The following is a 21,999-nucleotide window of genomic DNA, read 5'->3' as shown; positions in this document are numbered from 1 at the left end:
ATTCAGCATTTGCTAAAATTCAATTTTTAATATTACGTAATTAAGCAGCACAAATTTAAAGAAAAAAATGCTGAATTTGTCTAACTTGGTGCTTAATTAATAATAATAATTCTTCATGAATTTTTATTGGTTTTCTGCAATTGACAAATTTGACCAATTTAACACTTCACCTTTGTTTGAGTGTATTCAAATCTAAATATGTTGAAACGCTTTTGATAATGAAAAATTGAATATCTGAATTAATTAGTAGCACTGAATTTCGTAAGCAAAACTTGCTTCCAAAATTTTGTGTTGTGAAAACTACACAGTATATATTCCTTTTGATAATTATTTTATGTTTTTCTTTTTTTGGTACATGAAATGATTTTATTTTAAATTCTACAATAGACTTCAATGGGCGTGTAATTTTTTAAAGTGGTTCCAATAATTCTTTTTTAAGGGCATTCTTCTAAAAGAGAAAAAAAAATAAAAGATCTTCTTTTTAATACTATCTTTTAGCTAAACCCTTAGTGTTGATCATTTGTCAAAGTGGGAAAAGCACAAATGGCAATCAAACATTAGAGGGCTCAATGCTTTCAGCTTTAACCCAAAAAGTAAAAGTGGGAAAGAATACTAAATATGCTTAGACCTTTTCAAGGGGACATGTTTTCAAGTCATTGAAAAAATGAATGACGCAGAACAACACTTCATATGCATACACTTTAAAATCCTTATCGTAAACTCATCCTTATGCGCAAACAGGGAAAATGATGCAATAGGTGATTCCAGAATCACGTTAGCTGCTAACTTCTGCATAAATTTGTGCGGCCAATAGGATTCTTGTCTTGAATTTACTGCAGATAATGAGCAGAAGAGAGGGTCTAGCACTTCAGCCGTATGCACCTTGGAGCAAAAAGGATGAATATGGGCATGTTGTAGAGCAAATCTAGGCTATTGATCAATAATCAGCAACATAAGAGGAGCATTTTAACTATATCATCTGCAAAAATTATGGTAGATGGCTATTGCACTGGAGGGTACTTGTATGTCAATATACATGTAGATATCAGTCAATTCTTGTATATGAACAACAGGCATAAATTAACAGATGGAGGTCCTGCCTTTGCATTTGCACTCCCCAAATTCGAGCTCACTTCACAGAATAGGATTCCTATTCCAAAACCAGATCTTGGAATTCAAACGGTTAAAATGATGATTGCAGAAGAACGTTTTGAAAGACCCAAGTATTACTAGAAGTCTTTGGCTTTTCTCCTCAGTTCATTCAGCTCTTTCTCAATCTCAGAATCTTGAAACGGAAATGAAGAACTTGAACCCGTAGTAACAGGCGTTCTTCCAGGTGGTAGATCTCCTTTCTGCTTCGATCAACAAAAAATTTTGTGAGTTTGATACTTGAAAATTTATAATGAATATTAATCATCCCAATCAAACAGGGATCAGAAGAAAATAGTTGCACCCCTGCTCAACGAAACACATAACAAACACCTTCAAGGGCATATTCCTGAAGGCGAAAAAGTTGCCACGGTTGCAGAGGGCAGCCTTTCCACCACCACATGGAAAGCAAAATATAAGGGCCACAAGTCCCCTTTTCAACTTCTCTGTAATTATGTCATTAAGTTTACAGTCCTACGGCAAAGCTGCGCAAAGTTATTTGATTCACATGTCAACATTTCTTTTCCATTTTTTCATTATTTTCAGTTCTTTCTCCCCCATATTGCAGCATAATATCCTATGAGAAACTCGGTACATCACAGATTAAACCATGCTGGAGTTCCATAATGGACTGCCAAAACCCTATACAGCAAGTAATCTTGCCATAGTCATACTTCACCATTAACAACTGGGAACATAAATCATCAACAGTATAAAAATCTGCACACTTGCCAGCTTAAAAGCTCTCGATTCCATTTTGGAAAACTCACATTTTTTAGTGAGTTACCATGGATCAAGCAACAGTAGCTAAATTTTGTAACTTAAGCACATGAAATTTGTAGATAACAACAAACCTTAGCTATGATGACATCAAAAAGTCGTGTGAAAAATTGTCGTATTACTCTGTGTCCGAGTGAGCATGTCAACAGTTAAATGGTAAAAAAAACAAACTTCGAGAAGTTAAAAGAAAGTAGCCGTCTGATGAAAATCACATTTCCAGAAAGGGCAAAACCTACCTTAGAAGTGCAATACATCATTGAACGAAAGTTTATGGTCCAAGATTTATAAGGCTTTACAACAAATAAAAGATGCAGAAAAGCTTACCTTTGTGCTTCCAGATAGCTCTTTCTTCAATGTGGTGAGATCATCATCAACCGAAGAACTCTCCAGCAATGCAAACTGGTTAAGAAAAGTTTCTGGAGTTAAAAACCACCTTATAGAAAGCATTTAGGTAAAAGAATCAGAGAAACCATCTACACTGACACATGTAATTAGATGTAAAAGAAAGTCTGAAGATTATCTAGATGGAACAAAACATACTATCTACAATTAAATACGCCCCAGATATATCTGAATTCCTTCCCATTTCCACCATCCAAACAAGAAGCTTAGAAAGGCCACAAATTCTCTCATTAATGTCTAACACAAACTGGTAGTCACTTATAGGAGGGGGTTATTACAGTAGGCGCAGAGAACTGTAGAAGAACTTAAGGAGAACAAAAAAACATAGAATCACATCAAAGAGGTACTACCTTCCCTTCAAGCTCGTCACTTGTTAGCTGATTGAGTGCTTCTGCTTGAGATTCCAATGCCATGACTACCAAAAAGATGTGAAAGGTTCGGTCAAAACCCACTTATTTCTGTATTGATGCACCCACCCAAAAAAAAAAAAAAAAAAAAAAAAAAACTCTGTCTACCACAACCAACTAGAAAAAATGAACACCATAATCCTAAAAAGCAACTTCATTTGTCACCCAAAACAACTAAGGGAATTAAAGAAATCATGCATATTCACTCTTGCAGTAAATCTAAAATGTGACAACAAAGAATGCTACAAAAAGTAAAAGAAATATCAAACAACCAGCAAAGAAATGGCAAGAGAAAGCAACTCATCGAAGTATAAGTGACATTGATTTGTCTAGCGAACCGAGAAGGCTCATCTCAGGTGGTATAATTCAGGTATATAGTCTTGGGACAACAATTATAAAAATAAAATGTCAGTGGTAAAATTTCAAATAATCAAGACAACCTAGCAACAACATTGCTGTTCTTTGCCTGCTGAACAGAATAAACAAGTTTCCTTCCTTCTTCCCTTGTTGCTATTATTCCCCAACTCTAACTCAATAAACGTTCTTGCCAATAACTCTTCTTGCCCCCAAACAACCAATCAGAGACAAAAATTGACAACTTGTTAAACAACTTTATCGAGGTGTATGAATTTCATAAGTTAAATTCACCCAAACATCCACAAGTACAAAGAACTTGCTCAATGACAAACTCCTGCATATCATTATCTGTTTACCTATACATTTGCTATTTGGCCCTCATTTTATAAAAAGAACCCAATGCCTACTTTCGTCTAGCAGAAAAGATACTGAAAGTACTTCTGAAAAATATGACTGATAACAGACCAAAAAGAGTAAATCAGAAAGGAAAGAATTCCTAGACCCAAAATTATTAAACCCAGCCCAGAAGGTACTCGGTAAAGGGAGCGGGTCAATAGGTTACTGGTTCGACTAGTGGGTTGGGGAGGGGTGGTTGAACCAGTGAATCATTATAATACCATTACGTTTAGTATTTCATTGTTTTTGGTACAAGATATAAATTAAAAAATTAGTAAAATATGTAATAGCAATTTTTTTTAATTTTGAATGAAATCTAAAATAATTATTTACATTGACAGTTAGAATAAAATATTTTTGGTTAACAATTCATCTAACTGTTAAATATAAAATTTTACTTATATCATACTTACAAATTTACACGCATGAAATTTGGAGTAATTATTGTCTTGAGAGTGAATTTTGTTAATGTATCATTTTTGGTAATTCATTGTGACAAAAAGCTTTTAATGAGTATTTGAAGAGAGGTTGTTTGAAGTTAAAAGAAGGGGTTATAGGACTTTGAGATTTAAAACTATAGTTTAAAGGCTTAAACCAGCACTTATGGCAAATAGGATTTTGATATTCAATGTAGTAATAAATTGAAGGCCTCAAACAACATTTATTGCTATATTTGAGTTTAACGCAAAACTTAAAGGCTTCAACTAACACAACAAGTGCTGGTGGCCTAGTGGCAGAGTCTTCTTATGGTATGCCGAAGGTCTAGTGTCCAAATTTTGCAAGAGACCACTTGCTTCTCCTTTTTCCACTAAATCCAAGATCCATCGGTTCACTCAAAAGCCTGAGCCAGGTTCACAGCTCAGCCAATTGAACCGCCGTTTCTTCAAAAAGTCAACAGCCTCCATCCTTATCAGGTCACATGAGTTACCCAGCAGGGCTTGATGGCCGGTTCACTGAGTTAACCAGTTGAACCGCCATGCCTGGCTGGGTTTAATAACTATGGCTAGACCAGATTGCATCTGCCATCTAGTCTATAGTCAGAAGTAATCTCCACAGGGAAGTAATGAGCTCAAAAACTTTTTATTTTTCCTTTCTTTTTTCTGTTTTGTTCCATTTTGAGTCATTAAGTGAGAAAAGTTGAAAATTCCTTTAGGACCTACAAACATCTAAACTGAAGCATGACAGAACCCCCAGCTTAATTTAGAAATGCAATAAGAGCCCTAAAGAATTTTCCAACATGTTTAAGATATTCCCATAATTCTAATTAGATGTGATGGGGTGGTCCTCTCCTCATAAAGACATAAAAGATTCCTCTAAAATTTAGGAGTTAGAACCAAAATTAGATACATATGGGTTTTGTGTCCCCAAAAGAACATTTTAGTTCATCTCTAGCTGCATTGCATACAGGACTTTATTATTTTGATCATGCATTATTCATTTATCACTTCATTGGCACATATTTAACATGTTTTAGGCCATTTATACATTTTACTCTCCTTAAAAACCAATTGTTCTTTTCAAGCTACTAACGAATCAAGTTAAAATTCATAAAAAATCACTTAAATAATTCTTCTAGAACAGAGGATTTTCTGCCACAGCATCTGTCTGTGGAAGCTAAAACTTGGAATCCTCAGTCATATCTTTAAATACTCTATTGCCCCACCCGCAACAAACAAGCAGAGACACCAAAAAGAATATCCAGTATCCCAGGTACATCAGCACCTCAATTAACTGGACATAGACATTCACACCCACAACCAACCATGTTAAACCAACATCTCTATTTGGCAACCATTCTCAACTTGAATGCATTCGTTTGTCAACAACAGATTTCAGGTAGATATGCCAAGAAAACAAATTGGTGTATCATTACATAGGCATCAACATCTTTGCATGAATCTGCAGCTATAGCACAAACCAATTACACCAACAAAAAACTCTAACCTTTTTCCTCCATTCTTTCAAATGCTGACAGAGCACTGCTTGTATTTACGTTCCCCAGCATCTCACTAACTTTGTTGGCAGTCCTTTAAACGAGACAAAGGCGTACAAATGAGAAAGGATAAATGAAAAATAAAACTTAACAGGATCTGGACTATATTGTGCATCCAAAGAAGAGAAAAAACAAAAGCACGTTATGTAGGTTAAGAACAGACTTTGCAGATTGAGCACGTGCTTTTAAAGTGTCCTTCTTTGACTTTGCTTCCCGTATCTTGCTTTCTAAAAGCTGTAAATACATCACACAAACAGTTAGAGAAAAATGTCCTGGCAAGTCCTACATTCATCAGTTGATAAATTTAATCATCAATCGACGAAGCTATCAGTGGAACGGATTTATGGATGTAAAGCTACATAAATCTATTACTACCAAATCCTGGTACAGGAATTCAGTCACTATGAAAATCATTACAAATTACATGCAGTCACCAAAAATATGCAGGTAGTTCAGGGATGCTATATTCAAGGCTTGGATGAAAGATGCCCTCAGATTCCTGTAAACTTGAGGTCTTCTATTCCTAAAAGAAACCCAAGTCCCAAAAAGTAGCTATTCTGATATTCCAATCTCTAGAAAACTTGCTGACCGTTTTTTTTTTCCTGTTTGAGGTTTCAATGGAAAATTCTTTTTCACTTCAAAAAAAATTTTGTATCAACAATAGTTGGGAAGTTTCAAAAAGGGTCATGAGCAAATAGCATAGAATCTGCTTCATGGTGCATGGGAAAAACAACCCACCCGTGTGTTTGAGACAAGGTTTTCAACCACTCCTTTCTGCTGATCAAGTTGTGCTTTCAAAGCACTTGCATTATCCTGCAACCGAAAAACATCCCAAAACAATAATCACTTTACTAACAAACTTTACTTCCGCTTCAAAAACAATCAAATGTTTTGCATACTTTATACAATGATAAAGGACTTAACATGACACAGAGAAATTCTGTGCAACTCTTGACCAAAATTGAAATTTAAAATGACTCACAGACTTTACATAGTGTTCTTCACCACTGGCTTCTCACTAGCACAAACTACTAGGTTATGAATTTGAAATCAGTACAAATATAGTGCTCTGCAATGCTTGGACCTTAACAAGTAAAATGTCGTATGAGCACACACATCAGGAATCTGTAAGACCCATTCCAAAGTGCATTTTCAAAGTCAACAAAAAGCTCTAATGTGGTTAGTTTATTTCTCGTGAACTTGAAATAAGAGAAAAGTGCAATGGTCTAGTCAGACCAAAGAAAAGTGTGGTAACATCACCGTCACACTAGATACAATTCATATGAACACCACATAGGTTTCTGAGAGGAAAATAATAACATGATACAGAATTAGTCCAATAAGAATGCTGTAGTTTGAAGTGAAAAGTTTGGGAATCATTCAATCTATAGACAGATAAATGCACAGCTTAAAACCAGAGAACACACCACACACCATGACTTATAAGAAAGGAAACTTTGATACTGTCCTTTAAGCCATCTGTATCAGTTATGAACAAAATATTATCTCATAAATAAATGCACGCATCTACCTGAGCAAAAATTCAACTGAAGCTGTTTAAGCAGTACACAGACAATACATGGGACCAAAAGAAGGAACATCAACACAATGCAGTATGTGCAAAAACTGGCAAGATCAAGAACTCGCACCGCAGGGTATCTAAAATGTCACTAATGGAGAAATTAAAAAGGCAACTCAAGAATATAAATATGTGAACAGAACAACAATCTTTCGTTTAACTTTTCTCTTGTACAAGTTTTAACACTGTTAGATTTTTTGCATATTTCTTGACATAGAAAAGGAAACTTAAAAGCAGCAAAGCACATTATTCAGATTTTGCCACCCATTTACATCGGCACAAGGCTCATCTTTTCAAAGCATCTGTTGTCTGAAAAACTATGTCCATAAAAAATGTAGACCTTTTTTTCTTTTTTCTTTCAGCATTAGCAAAGCCTCACAAAACCATCATCCACTTTTAACTCAAAAATAATCTTTGAAACAAGATGGTCTTACAGCATAAGACTTCCTCCTTTTCAATGCCTCACGAGCAAGATCTTCATCCCCTTTTCCAAGTGCTAGCTGTGCTCTTCGATACCTGTGATAAAGTTGAAAGGTGAACCCAGAGCTACTAGAACAAACAAGATACAATTTTTCTTTCTTTTAATTGTTTCGTGGTCTTTACCAATCCTCAGATGCTTGCTGTGCAGCTTTATATTTGTTCTCTAACTGCTTCTGTGAAGCCAATACCTTCATAGAAACAAAAGAAAAGCGCATCAAGCCTCTAACTCACAACCTGATGCAGTAAAGTGCTGACAGTAATTTTCCCCAAAAAATATTGATCCATTATACTGGTAAGAATATTACTTGTGCTGTAGCTTGCCTCATCTTTATTAAGTCATTGTTCATTTCAAGCACAGTCTGCTCCAAGATCTTCTCTGGATCTTCAAATGAGCTTATGATTGCATTTGCATAGGACTGTACTTGTGGCAGAATAATAGAAGAGGATATGTCTCAGTTGTGCATAATAAGATAAGATTGCAGCAAAGAAGGATCAAAGGAACTATTTGAACGACTAGACAACCTTAACTACTCTAGCAAATCTGTCAAAAAGGTTCATCTGAGAGCCAAGAGAACCACCACCATGACCACTGTAATAGCATCGAGTTGAATGAGAGAGTTGCAACCCTATAAATCTTGTAGTTCCCACTGCAAAGCAGGGAATGCATTTTTTATCAGAAGAAAGGATAAAATATCTCTAGAGAAACAAAAAAGAAATAGTTTTAAAGAATAAAAGAGAAAGTGGGAAAAATATGGACCTACAATGCCTAAAATGATGCATAAAATACTTCACAAACTGCAAGGTTCCTTGTTTGCATTTTTTAGTTGAATGCAACAGATAGCTTACACCTACTTCAGTTCTTCAATACTACATTTTTCATGAGCTAAATGTAACTTCAAGGAGAGACTTTCTCCAAGGCTATCTTAATTTGGGCATTTATACTCATTCACTGCCCAAGTATTCGGAACTAAAAACCAGGGTGGACTTGATACATCTTCAGGTAAGTCTTATATACAAATTGTCACTTCTGCACTGAAGTAGGAATCTCTTGCAAACATCTGGATTTTGGGTAGGAGATTATCTTTCAACTTAGGACCAAATTATATAAATGTAAAAGTATGAATACCACCAATTGCACACAAAAAAGAGTGCGAAATTAGCGTCCAAAAATTTGGATATGCACACTATGCAAATTCTATCTTCATCACCTTAACACATCATACAAGACTAAGTTTGTACCTCCAATCTACAATGCTGATTGGGGGTGGGGGGAGGAAGGGAGTCTTCAATCCGATAATATTGCGAAAATTAATAACCAAAATAAAAAGTTCAATATTTGGATATACACACAATGGAAAAATTAATAAAAAGTCCAAAAATTTGGATATACACACTATGCAAATTCTATCTTCATCACCTTAACACATCATACAAGACTAAGTTTGTACCTCCAATCTACAATGCTGATTGGGTTGGAGAGGAGGGGGGGGGGGAGGCTTCAGTCAGATAATATTGCGAAAATTAAAAACCAAAATAAAAAGTTCAATAGAACTGGAAACACAAAAACTAATACCCAATCGAAGATTACAACTGGGAATCAACCAAAACACCTATCGTCAAATGCAGAACAACTGATGCTGAAACTATTGGAATAACAAATTTTTTAACTAAAAAATCCCATTTTCAGAAAAATACTAGAAAAAAGATACACAAATTTGAAAAGGGGCAGGGTTTTTCATATATGAAGAAAGAAAATGAAACTGGGACGGCAGAGGAACGAAGAAAGCTTTCTTCTTTACCTCCATGACCGAAAAAAGAACTTCTAGACGGCGGAGGCTTGAAAAAAGCCACCACCCGATTGCAAGAAGAAGCAGAAGGTGCTGGCGAAGCAGCCGTGCTGATGCTCATCCCACTCGGGGTAGTTATCCCTGTTCTAATTGCCGTCGCCATCTCTACTCCTCTGCTTCTCTCTCTATTCTGACACTACAATCTACTACACAGACAACTTCCACTGGATATCAAACTACAGTGGCTTTTTTGCAATTTGCGAAGAAAAAATGGGACGGAGAAGGCGTGAAATTTTCTACAATTCGTGGTCACTCATAGCAAACAAAGAATTGCGGTGTGAACATTTGAATTTTCCAGTAGTAACATTTTCTTTTCTCTTCTTTCCTTTCCTTTTCTTGGGAGCTGAGGGGTTTTGTTGTTTCTGTGTCCTTTTGTGGTCTGTGATCTCCGGGAGGGGTGCAAGATAGATGGAGAATTGGAATTTTTTTTTTTTAATAGTATTTTCCTCTTATTTATTTTCTACTTCCTAGTTTATTTGTTGGGGTAATTCCACATTACACCATTTAACTATACCAAAATTTTCAATTTGATCATTAAATTTTAAAATGAGAAACTTTATTTCTTAAATTGTAAATTTTATCCCATTTAATTAAAATCATTGAGGAAGCGGAATAGATTTTAGACTTAAGTGAATATACTTTAAGGACTAAAATAGAAATAAAGTTATATTTTAAGGATTAAAGTGGAATAAGTTATATATTTTAGGAACTAAAGTGGAACAAACTTTATAATTTAGATAATAAAGTGTTCCATTTTAAAGTTTAGATACAAGAATGTTTGGATATATAGTTAAAGGGTGCATGGTGGAAATTAACCCTTATTTGTTTAGGCATTTTTTGGTTTTTCTTGTAGAATTTTGGACTTCTTTGTGGGCCACATTTATATATATATATAAAAAAAAAAAAGGAGTTAACTACATTTACCCCCTAAGGTTTAAACAAACTATGAAATAAATCTTGAAATTTGAACAAGTAATATCAAACCCCTAGTCAGTGATACCATCCAAAACCCACAAACAGAAGGAAGAAAATGTCAAAAGAACCATTTATTTCAAACTCTTGCTATATATTTTCTCATCTTTCAATCTACATGCAGATAGGAAACGATCATATTCTCTTTATTTTTTTTCCCTCAAGCCTATATTTATTTCACCCTTGTTTCACCACATTCAATGTTATTTTATTTTTCTCGTAACACCTACTCTTCTAATAGAATCGCAAGTTAAACCAATTTCATGAGAAAAAAATATAGCAAGTCATACCTTTTTAAAACCATAAAAAAGAGGCACATATTCAAGCTTTAATTATTGAAATTCTAAGGATTCGACATATCATAACTGGATTAACAACTTTGTTGTTCACAATTTAATTTTGGTGGTGTGTCAATAACAAGAAATAGGATGTTTTATTTGTTAATATAATTATTGTATCTTTCGTTATTTTCATTTTTGGTTGGAATTCAAAACTATAAGTCTATTTTATGATTTGAAGGAGTATGTTTTCATAAGTTGTATGGAGACTTGAAATATTTTATCGACAATTTTTTTATTGATAATTTTCTTAAACTACAATAGACTCCAAAAGATTAGTATAGGGTTGATGAAGTAAATTGGGGTTGAATGTGGATAAAATCACCTAAAATAAAACCACTGATGATATTAGATTGATGCCTGCGGTTTTGCTTGGAGAAGGAAGGAAGGAAAGTAGTAGAATGGTCAGAGATAATTGGTACTTTGGAAATTGAAGTGCTCAAATTTGTTGACAACCTTAGGGGCCTTGAATTATGACTTTCGAGAGTTTAAGGGTGGTTATGTTAATTGATCAAATCTAAAGGTTTGATTTGTAGTTTGGATAAACCTCAAGGAAGACAAGATAAATGTCATTAACCCAAAAACCGGTTGGGGCTAGAGAGTTGGGCCTATGATTCATATACTTTGGGGAGGCCCTTCAAAAGTTTAGCACATGCCCACAATCTATATATATATATATATATATATATATATATATATATGTATGTATGTATGTATATTAGTAACTATTTTAACTAAAGTTGTTTCTCACTCCTATGTGACATGTCTAATTGAAGAGAATTAATGGATTGTGGATCACTTAGGTTTTACCCATATTAAATCCTATTTGGATTATATTATATGCTTAAAAATTATCTCTAATTATCTCTTAATGATATTGCTTAAAAAAAAAACAACTAATCTTTGCTTTCTATCAAATTATTACATATAGAACTATAGTAAAATCATTTTCAAATAGCAATTATTAAAATCTTACATATTCCAAATTACTTTTTTAATCACAATTATTGAAATCTTACATATCCCAAATTGCTTCCTTTCACCATCATACCATTTATTAGTAGTCAAATTGTTCATCATTTCTTCCCTGAATTTTGAATTAACTTAGTGTACAAAAGAGAATTAATTGTTACACCGACTGATTTATCAATATATATTGTTGGAAACTAAATATTTATCGATGAAGAAAAATGAATTGCTAGATTTTTTTCTACTTAATTAAATATGAATATATAGTTCTAGATTTGTGGTCATTATAAAAATTTAAATTATAGTTCTAAAAGAATATTTGTAAAAAAAAAAAAAAAGAATATCTACCAATTTTTTTGATATGGGGTACATGATTTGATGTATATTATCATATTATAGTGAAAGTATGTAAACAAATTTTTAAAAATTAGTAAATAATTGAACGTTTATAATACATTAATTTTTTCTTATTTAACCTTACCTATTCTCCCTTGTATTTATTCACTTTTCCTAATTAATCTTACATTTCCAAATATAAGATACTTGAAATATATCTTAACGCGTGCCCTACGAGCACTCACTCTGTTACACAGACAGACTCTAGTTTTTATTCTTACAAACAACCATCATAAATTGTTTATTGAATTTAATTTCAAAAGGTGTCAGTTTCCTCAAAGAGGAAGCTAGGCCCGTAGAACTGAGAACACTTTCTATGAGAATCTTTTTTGGTAGAAGACACAGCTCTAACATATTCTGCATCCCCCTGAACTTTTGTGATGAGAGATTATTATTATTATTCGCATTAACCGCATAATAATGATTCCCAGTTTGCAGCATTGAATTTTCCTCAATCCCTAATGCTATCAACTCATCCGCATTCAGCTCATAATCAAATCCTAAAACTCATTCCCATTCGGCTTATAATCAAATTCGCATTTGGCTTATAACCAAATCCTTCAAGGTATATGTTGCGAGGACAAATTGTGATTAGCCAAATGGTTTCTAACTCAAAACCCTGAATTCTTCTAAAGAGCGGAGGGGAATGTGTAGCCCAACTAAAAATCTCAAATGCAGCTGAGCCTTGCCAGGGAGGACGTCATAAATTCAAGTGCTTGAAATCGTAGTTATACCCTCCTGATAAAATGGGAATCATGTAGCTTGTGTTTCGAGTAACAAAATCGTAGGATTAAAAAAAAAAAAGAAGATGAATTAATGCTTTGGTTTCGCTGAAAACACTACTATATTTCACTTCACGCTAATATACAAACTCCAAATCAAATTTGGTCATTTACAGAAACTCAGTACAGCGATACACTCGCATTACTTTTCGCCACCCAAAAAAAAAAAAAGATGATTCACCAAGCCAACTCCACAGTCTCCTCCTCAAATTATCTTCGGCAGGTAACTACCACCTGCTCCTCTCCTCTTCAAGGAAATCACAAACTTTGCTCTGTACATGTCAGCAGCATGGACAGACAAGCCTGTAAAGCAATCCCACACATGAGGCCAATTGCCAAAACAGCCTTCTTAAGAGCTGGTTTCAAGTCAAACACTAAAACTCCTGTTACAAAATGTTCTTATTCACCATCTACGAAACAGCTTTCAATTCATGTCCCTCGTGATGTTCTTTGGAAGACCTTTCGAATGATTTCTGCAATGAAATAGAAACACTGGTTTCAGCCAAAATATAGTTGTTGCTCAAGGAGATAGAAGAAAAAGCACAGAAGTTTAACAAAAGTACCAGTCTTCAACTATAGAAACAGAACTCTCAATTACTGCCACTTATTTCTCAAATTGATTTATCCAACAGAGTATGCATAATAATGTAGGTAAATTCATAATGTAAATCAATACTTCGAACAGCATACAAAATCAATAATAAAGAATCTAAATCACCATAATCCATTGACAAAACTAAATCAACTCATTCATTTTACAAATCATGAATTCATCAAATTCATCAACACTACTATATCAATGCCATTATTATCGGAATAAAAAAGCTATCAAGTTCAGTAAATTAAGGTTGATTGTTCACTTCAAAAGATACATCTTAAGAGATTATCAAATAAAGTCAAACATTAAGCATGTAAAGCAGAAACATACTCACAGGTCATGCAATTGAATGAGAAACAAAATCATGAATCAATCATGTCGTCCTATGCTTTTTTTTTTCCCCTTTTTTGACAAAAAAAAGCACCTTTTTTTTTTTTAATGAAACATACATCTAAGCATTAAAGTGCCTATGGACATGTTCATGAGCGTGTAGTCACCAATCAAGTGATAATGTAAGTCAAAATTCTCAATTGAACCCTGAAACAGCAATACCACATAAAATCTCTATTATATCAAACGCCAACTAGTGCATCTATATGCACAGAATTAAGGGAACATGGAAGCTCAATGATGTATGAGACAATTATCAATTCTTCCCTCAAACCTTTCTAACGTTTCAAAATTCTAGACATATTTCGATGCACCAATGTTTCCTACATAGATAGTGCAAAGAATTTTCCGGGCTTAGATTCACCATTCATACCACAACCTCCATTCAAATTTTGTAATCTTCTTTTTGTACACATATCATGCATCTGTGCCGGCAAATAATTTACAATATCAGTGTTAAAACAGATAACATCAAACTGCATTTGTGGATCCATAACAAGTATGTGATTAATCTGAATCCGCACATATAATTCCCCAACATATATGCACCAAAAAATTCTTTACTTTCTTTGAAAACATCCGCATATATATGGAAAAAAACTTCATTTAAAAATAATCGCTTTTACACTTCACCTGGATAATGCGGCCACGACCCTTCATAAACGAAAGATCAATCGGTTGGGACAATTCATTACGACGATTACCACCACCCTCCTCCGCAGTTGCGGCAGAGCAGTCGCGGGGTGTCTCGAAAAACGACAAAGAGAACTGCTTCGAAACGACACCCACATCAAAATAAATCAACCCAGAACTAGGGATATCCACCTGTATACCCTTTACAGGCAACCAAAGAAAAAGCTCCTGCGCAGAAAGGCCTGAAATTTCCTGAATTCGGCCGTATGAAATGGTCCCGGACACGTTCCACTCGTACCTGACTTGGGTCTCGAATTTGGCGTCGCAAGGAGAATCGGTCACGTGGAGCTCGAATCTGCCGGAAACTTGGTCGAAGGCAAATTCAGAAATTGATTTTGGGAAAAGCCCGATTGGAAGGCTGTGCGATTTAAGGACGTCGTGGATGGAGGAAACCGTGTTGAAATCGGTTGAACGAGGACCGAGAGTTGGGGATTGGATTGTCGTTGAGATTGGAATTGAATAGGTGGGTTTTGAAGAGGAGAGGATTATGAGGAGGAGGAAGAAGAAGAGAAGAGGGAAGCGGAGGGAAGCCATTGTTGAGGGTTTTGAGTTGGAATTTGGGAAATTAGGGTTTATGGAGTGGAGGTGAAATTTGAGAGGAAATAGAAAGAAGAAGAAGAAAAAAAGAGAGAGAAATGTTTTGGTGGCATTTCTATTTGGGGGGGAAAATTGGGGGAAATGATGATGGTTGTCCACAAATGGACGACTTTTTTTAAAGTAGTTTCAAATTAAAGGTCGTTTTACTTTCCTTAAAGAAAATAAAGGTGATTTTGCCAGATAAATTTAAACAAAATAATTTTTTTTTAAAAAAAAAATTCATGGTGGATGTTGGAAGAATAAGCTGCAATTATGAGTATGATTATGGAGTTTAGTTTTAGGGAAATGAAATACAATGAAATAGAAACACTGTAAAAAAAAAACACTTAAACAAGATATAATTTTAAACCAAATTAATAAGAAGCTAAATACATTTAAAAAGAAATTACATTTGGCTATGGATTTAAATTAGAATCAATCTTTCCTATACTGACATTGTATATACTGTCAGCGTTGAATGCATGATTATTATATAAAATTTGAATTTAAAATCATGAATCAAACGGTAATAGTGTATACATTATTAGTGTGTATAAAATTTAATCTTTAAATTATATGATACTCCAGCCAGTGTGAAGTTTTGATTGATGTGAATTTAAAATCATGAATCAAACGGTGATAATGTATACATTATTAATGTGTATAAAATTTAATCTTTAAATTATATGATACTCCAGCCAAGGTGAAGTTTTGATTGATGTGTATAAACACTCTTAAAAATTCAGAGTCATTGTTTCAAAGATTGATATTGGTCCATATTTCTTGATCTGCAAAAGACTACTACTGTCTCATACTGTCATACACTAGCCAAAAAAAAAAAAATGGAGCAACTAGGAACTTGACATCCATTATTTAATCTCCAGTGTTTAGTTTTGATTGTTGTGCATAGAGACTTCTAAAATTCAGAGTCATTATTTCAAAGATTGATATATTAGCCCATATTTCTTGATCTGCAAAATACTAACTCATCCACTAGCCAAAAAAAAAAAAAATGGAGTTACTAAGAACTTGACATCCATTGATCAGTCTCCAATGGCCAGCACACAAAATTAACAAGTTAGCTGTGTGTCCATGATAAAGGAGCATGCAAAATTCTACAAGCCAGGCTTGTGATTTTTGTCATCCAAAAATTTCCATTCCAGTTGGATTTACAATATCGAATGCCACCACATTAACATTTCAATCTTCAAAAGTTTAATGCATATCAGACCTCCAAAATCATTCTCTCCTTACGAGCTACAAAATCATTTTAACTCATTGTCCACACTGTATTTTACAAACTCATGCCTACTGAGATGGTAAGCGTCCCAATTCAGCTCAATTTTTAAGGCACACTCCAGCTGTTTCTACGCTGTTTTTACTTTCTGTTTAAAACCACTGAGAGGTTGCGAAGCTCCTCAAATGCGTGCATGGTATCTGCATCAAATCCTCCGGCAAACTGCATGATTGAGACACAGTTTAGAAGCAGATAAAATCATAAAATAGAATCCACCACAATATACTAACCGAATCACAGCCCTGTCTGTATTTTCCATGATGGTTCTCTTACTCTATACCTTTTCTTGCATCATTTCTTGTATCACTTTGTTCCCAAACGATACAAATGTTTCTTAGGGGCAAGAGTAGGTGAAAATATTAACTCGATAAAAGCTCCATATATTGTGATGTTAGGAGTTGAAAAGGATCTTCAAACAGGCAGTTTACTGATATTTTTCTTGTCAGGATGGATAATACGGAGAAGTTTCCTTCTGTATACGCTATAACCCAAAAAAAAAAAATTTTTAACAGTACAGAATAGTGATTACTAAGACTGGACCTGATGGATTCGAAAAGCAAATCTAACCCCCTGGAGCAGCATATAGTCCATGGAAGACTCCTTGTCTAATGCCCCCTTGCTTTGCAGTTCCATAGCTACCCTCCTCATGTACACCTTAGCCAGTTTAACAGAGGCAAGCTTTATCTGCAATTCAGAAATTAAAACAGCTGCTAAATCTTGTGACCCTTCAGCTTTTGAAAACTAACAGAAACAAATGACACGGTTTCTAATGCCTTCACGACACTGTTTTCTAATCATTTTTCTAGACAGCAGAAGTGAAATGTGCACTTGCATCCTTGAAGGTGGATGGATATCTGAGGTAATGACAACCAGCTAAAAATTGTGGAGATATTATTTAGAAGCTCTTTACCATCCAACCATTAATATGGATCACGTTGAGGAAAAGTCCAGGAATTGCACACTTCGTTCCACCCCACACACACACACACAAAAACCCTTTATAGTGAAATCCTGCCGATTCCTTTTCGGTTGCAAGGCTTGAATTAATAGCAAATAGGTCACTACTGTCCTCACCGACCATGAAAAATGCTTCTGAATTCATGTTTCATCCTGTCTCTATAACTCAGATCCTAAGCCAAATTAGAAACTATCATAGTTCAAAAATCTTGTAGCATGTAAAAAGACAGCCCATGGTAAAAGACCTGATGAAAGGAACTCCTAAAATTGTGAAATTCGATATATATGTGCTCTAGATCAATAAAGTAGAGGAAAATTTAAGAAGTTCTTCATTTAGTTTTGACTTCTGGATATGGAAGTATGAATTGAAACAATATATTACCTTGCTTAATATCCCAGTATCAAGCATCCAATCAGTAGGAATTTGGAATTCCTTGCATCGACGGATCATCAGGTCTCTCATTCCAAGGAGATTGTACACAGTACGTTCCATCCTGGAAGGAAAAAAAGAACATGATACATAATCAGAAGTAGAATATGTCAAAGCACCCTTAAGAAGGGGAGGGAAAAAAAGGACAAGAAGAAAATGCAAGGCCAGGCCTTTACTTCTCGGACAAAGCAACTGTTTTCCTCAATGCTGCATCGCATGACAATTGAGGATCGTCTATGTAATTCTCAATTTCATGTTCTAACTTCTTTAGATCTCTAAATCCAAATGCTGCCTCACGTAATGTGTCAGCCTTTTTCTCTGGCCATTCAAAGTGCTTTAGAACTGCCCTCTCATCAACCTTGCAGATAAGTCAAACATTAGGGGATTTGTAAGTGGAAAAGCAACATGAAACTTGTTTGATCTATATCTTGCATTCAAGTGATAGGGTTAATAATGCTGCTTCAATTCAAATTGTCTGCTTCCTAAAAACAACTTATGAATATTAAGAACTATTAGCTCCATGAAAATAAAACGAAAACCTGCATTACAACCAAAATTTAAAAGACAAGCTCTTCAAAATAAGCTCCTCGTCTTACAAATTCTTGCTGAATCAGTTGGACCTCTTCAAATTTTCTAAATAGATACTAGCACTCGTATTTCATTTCCTTAATAGAAAAGCTACAGTGATAAACTTACCAGAAAGCAGAGCTCATCATCCAGCCACTTCACAAATGCAACCACATCTTCAATGTTCTGATACATGGCATTGTTCACCTCTTGTATGAGGGAGTTCACAAACTCTCCTTGAGTCTCAACATCTGCCTTTATCTGGCCATTTAAAAATGAGTTAGCATAACAAGCATAAATAATATTTTTTGAAAAATCCAAGAAATTTATAAGAGCATATATAAGATGAATTTATAAGAATGACAAATGAAAAGTTCAATATCTTCAGAAAATAAAAGGTAACCTGCAGTAGCTATTTAATCAAACACAAAAGCAATATATATTGTATTATCAGAGAAAGCAAATTAAGGAAAGGTAAGGAAGTACTCACTGCAAGCAAATATGATGATCGGTTCTCAATTTCACCAATCATGCTACTACGTACATTGGCAACGTCAGAGGCATCACACGTCCCACCATTTAAAGAATCTTTCCTAGAGTCCCTCTTCATCAGTGAATGATAAAATTCAACTACTTGTGGAGCACGCTTCACTGTTCCTGTCATATTTCTACCTATAAACTTTGGAGGAGGAGGAGGAGGGGGAGGAGGAGGTGGTGGTGCTGGAACTTGAGAAGAAATTTGTGCTTTCTGAGTACTTGAAGCAGTACATGAAGGTCTGGGAGGAGGATTTGGAATGCGCAGTGCCCTCTTCTCCACATCAAGTGAAGCTTTAACTCTGCAAGCATCTTGGCAGCTGCTAAGGAACTCAGGCAGTTTATTTGCCCTCAAATCATACTTTTGCGAATCTAGCATTTGGACTTCCTTTGTGGGTTCCTTGAAACGCATAAAACCATCAGATTGTCTTCTCTTATCAAGCATGAAATCTTGTGAATAGCACTTCAATCCACTAATGGAGTGTCTCCTCATCGAACTCTCTGAATTATCCCAATTAGGATCCCTGAAATTGTCTGTGTGATCAAGCTGCTGCATGTCTTTGTCAGTAATAGGCCATTTCTTCAGCTTCTTAATAAGATTTAACCTTGATATACTGCTGTATCCAGAGTCTTCATCACTTCCATTAGATGATAAGCAAATAGATTCTCTAGGCCTCTCAATTGCATAGGGACTACATATGGTATCTGAATTCAAGTTTGAACAGTTGCGCAACTCATTCCTTAGACAGGAGTTAACCCATCTCAAATAAGCAAGTTCCTCAACCTCATTTAGTCTACTCATTTGAAGGCCTTCAACTTGTTTGCACAAATCTTGGTTCGTATGTCTTAGCAAAGAAGCCTCCTCTTTTATTTTCTCAACAATGTCACTCTAAATACAAGCAAAAGGAAATCAATTAGACAAAGAGAATGCACAGAAATCTATTTTAAATCATGCCACAACTTTTTTTTGATGCCCATGAATTAGATATCGCTAAGGAAAAAATAACTTCCTTTTAAATTTGTGCAGTATTAACTCATCAAATAATGACATCTTTTTCCATTACCTAAAGGAACAGCAGAACTATAATGAAGTTTCATACTATTAAACAGAAGCCTTGTTACATTACTAATCCTCACCCTCCAACAACACACAAAATCCCAAAACGGATATGAAAATATAGAAAGACGACTATACCAGTTAGTATTAACACTTAGCAATAATGAAACAGAGATGCAACAGTTACGAATGAAATGAGACAAACCATGATCAGCAGAATGCTAGTATATGGTTAATGATACCTCAGAAACTTTTGCGGAAGTGGCCAACTGTGATTCCAGAGAAGAAAGCCTGCAAGCAAGACTCCTCTTCTGAAGCTGAAGCTCCTTATTCAAGCGCCTCAACTCAACAACCTCCATTTCCACTCCATTCAAGCTTTCATGGTCATCCGTTTTCAGCATGTCGTCCTGCCTCCCCAGAATAGAACTTAAAGATACCAGCTGCTCAGAGAGGCTGGATTTCTCAGATTCTAGCAACTCAACTTTCTCCACAAACTTAGAAATCTCATCCCTTTTCAGTTCAAGCTCCCTTTCCAGCTCAAAAACTTTAGGATTTCTCTTACATTCAGCCAACTCAGCTTGCAATTTGAACTCCCTCTCCTTGGATTCTTGCAGCAGACTCCTCAGATGATCAAGTTCAAGAAATAAATCCCGAGAGCCCGGAGAAGACTTACTAGTACTGAATGAGTGAGGATGAACTTGTGTAGCATTGATTGAACATGATAAATCACCAATGAGAGACCTTTTCACTCTCGAATGCGAAATCCCAAAAGGGTTCTTCTGGGTCCCTACATTAGAGCTTGCAAGAGGAACTTGCTTGCTCTGTGATGTTGTCTGCAACTTACTCTTCTTCTCCCCAGAAAAACCCTTCACAATTTGGGAACCCCATGACGACTTCACCTTTGAAAGATGGCCATTAGTCCCTTTGACATTGTTCTTGCCAGCCCCTTTCACTGGAAACTGATTTTGATCAGTAAATTTTGAAGCTTTTGCTCCATTCCCGGACTGATTTTCTTCTCTCATTCTCGATATCTATACTAACAAAAATCCCAACTTTGCACCACCTTGTGTTGAAAAGCATATAAGTTTACGTCTAAAGCTTCTTCTTCAAAAAAAAAAAAAAATTTAGCCAAGAAAGCCGCTAAAATTCTCAAGTTAGAAGCTGAGTTTACAGCATTTAAACCAGCAAAATACCAGCATTAACTAAGGGTAAAAAAATGAACGATGGTCCTTTCTTCCTTGTTTTTTTTTTCCTTTTATTTCTTGTTTTTGAGCTCAGACTAAGGTGATAGAAATGTGCATGATCAAGGAAGGCCCTTTCTTATAGCACAGCATTTGGTAAAAAAGTCAGGCATTATTATCTGGTTTGAACGCTTCAAAGAAGATGGAGGAGGGGGAGCGTGGGGGGGAAAAATGGAAGGTGAAAAGGAAGAGGATGACTTTGGGGAGTGTAATGTGTCTTGGGAATGGGGAGCTGAAAATATAGCAGGCTCCCAATGCCAATTTGCCCAATGGTAATGGCAGTCGTGTCTTGATTCTTGAAGAAAGGCAGACTGAAGAGTCTGTGGTACGGTACTAATACTTCTGAACAGTGGCAGCAGCTTTCTTTGCCTCATGCCCACATTTTAAATTTTGAATTTTGAAATTCACGACTCTTATGAATTTAAGACTAACTCTCTAGTTTTAGCCGTTAATGCGAACATTTACAGTCATAATATATCCTCTTAGTAATAAGCCTTCTTAACCCCTTTTGTTTCTCAGAGTTATTGTCCAATTTCTTGTGATAGTAGTAGTATTTAGTTTGAGCAATTTATGTCAGAATTTAGAAAAGCATGAGGGTTTGGATTGGATTGCAATTTTTTGGAATTTTTATAGAAAATGTGCTATAACTATTTGATATATCTAAGGTAAAAAAAAGTAATTAAGAAATATGTTCACAGAAAACGTAGAGATTTTTTGATAAAATATTCACCCTTCTTATTTTGTTAATTGTTTTATCCATGTGCTACTATTATGAGTGATTTTCCTATATGTTTATCATAGACAACCTCGAC

The 21,999-nt window shown here is 35.1% G+C and overlaps 3 protein-coding genes across 3 annotated transcripts; all 3 read right to left on the bottom strand.

Moving 5' to 3' along the window:
• Positions 1 to 980: 980 nt before the first annotated feature.
• On the bottom strand, positions 981 to 9,752 carry LOC113708779 (membrane-associated protein VIPP1, chloroplastic). The gene is made up of 11 exons (XM_027231377.2): positions 9,343 to 9,752; positions 8,066 to 8,190; positions 7,849 to 7,959; positions 7,667 to 7,731; positions 7,498 to 7,579; positions 6,223 to 6,297; positions 5,648 to 5,718; positions 5,436 to 5,518; positions 2,682 to 2,746; positions 2,254 to 2,328; positions 981 to 1,352 (listed from the first exon to the last, which is right to left on the bottom strand). Exons 1-11 carry the CDS (start codon positions 9,491 to 9,493, stop codon positions 1,230 to 1,232), a joined length of 1,026 nt encoding a protein of 341 aa, XP_027087178.2. The 5' UTR covers positions 9,494 to 9,752; the 3' UTR covers positions 981 to 1,229.
• A 3,103-nt stretch (positions 9,753 to 12,855) lies between these two features.
• On the bottom strand, positions 12,856 to 15,209 carry LOC113708778 (uncharacterized). The gene is made up of 2 exons (XM_027231376.2): positions 14,469 to 15,209; positions 12,856 to 13,320 (listed from the first exon to the last, which is right to left on the bottom strand). The coding sequence occupies exons 1-2, from the start codon at positions 15,060 to 15,062 to the stop codon at positions 13,258 to 13,260; spliced, it is 657 nt and encodes a 218-aa protein (XP_027087177.2). The 5' UTR covers positions 15,063 to 15,209; the 3' UTR covers positions 12,856 to 13,257.
• A 942-nt stretch (positions 15,210 to 16,151) lies between these two features.
• LOC113708777 (protein CHUP1, chloroplastic) lies at positions 16,152 to 21,425 on the bottom strand. The gene is made up of 7 exons (XM_027231375.2): positions 20,189 to 21,425; positions 18,846 to 19,778; positions 18,485 to 18,616; positions 17,965 to 18,146; positions 17,741 to 17,852; positions 16,942 to 17,085; positions 16,152 to 16,563 (listed from the first exon to the last, which is right to left on the bottom strand). The coding sequence occupies exons 1-7, from the start codon at positions 20,966 to 20,968 to the stop codon at positions 16,483 to 16,485; spliced, it is 2,364 nt and encodes a 787-aa protein (XP_027087176.2). The 5' UTR covers positions 20,969 to 21,425; the 3' UTR covers positions 16,152 to 16,482.
• Between the last annotated feature and the right edge of the window lie 574 nt (positions 21,426 to 21,999).

This window comes from Coffea arabica, chromosome 9c (genome assembly GCF_036785885.1).
Source record: "Coffea arabica cultivar ET-39 chromosome 9c, Coffea Arabica ET-39 HiFi, whole genome shotgun sequence".
Taxonomy (NCBI): Eukaryota; Viridiplantae; Streptophyta; class Magnoliopsida; order Gentianales; family Rubiaceae; genus Coffea; species Coffea arabica.
This window is presented reverse-complemented; position numbering and strand designations above follow the sequence as displayed.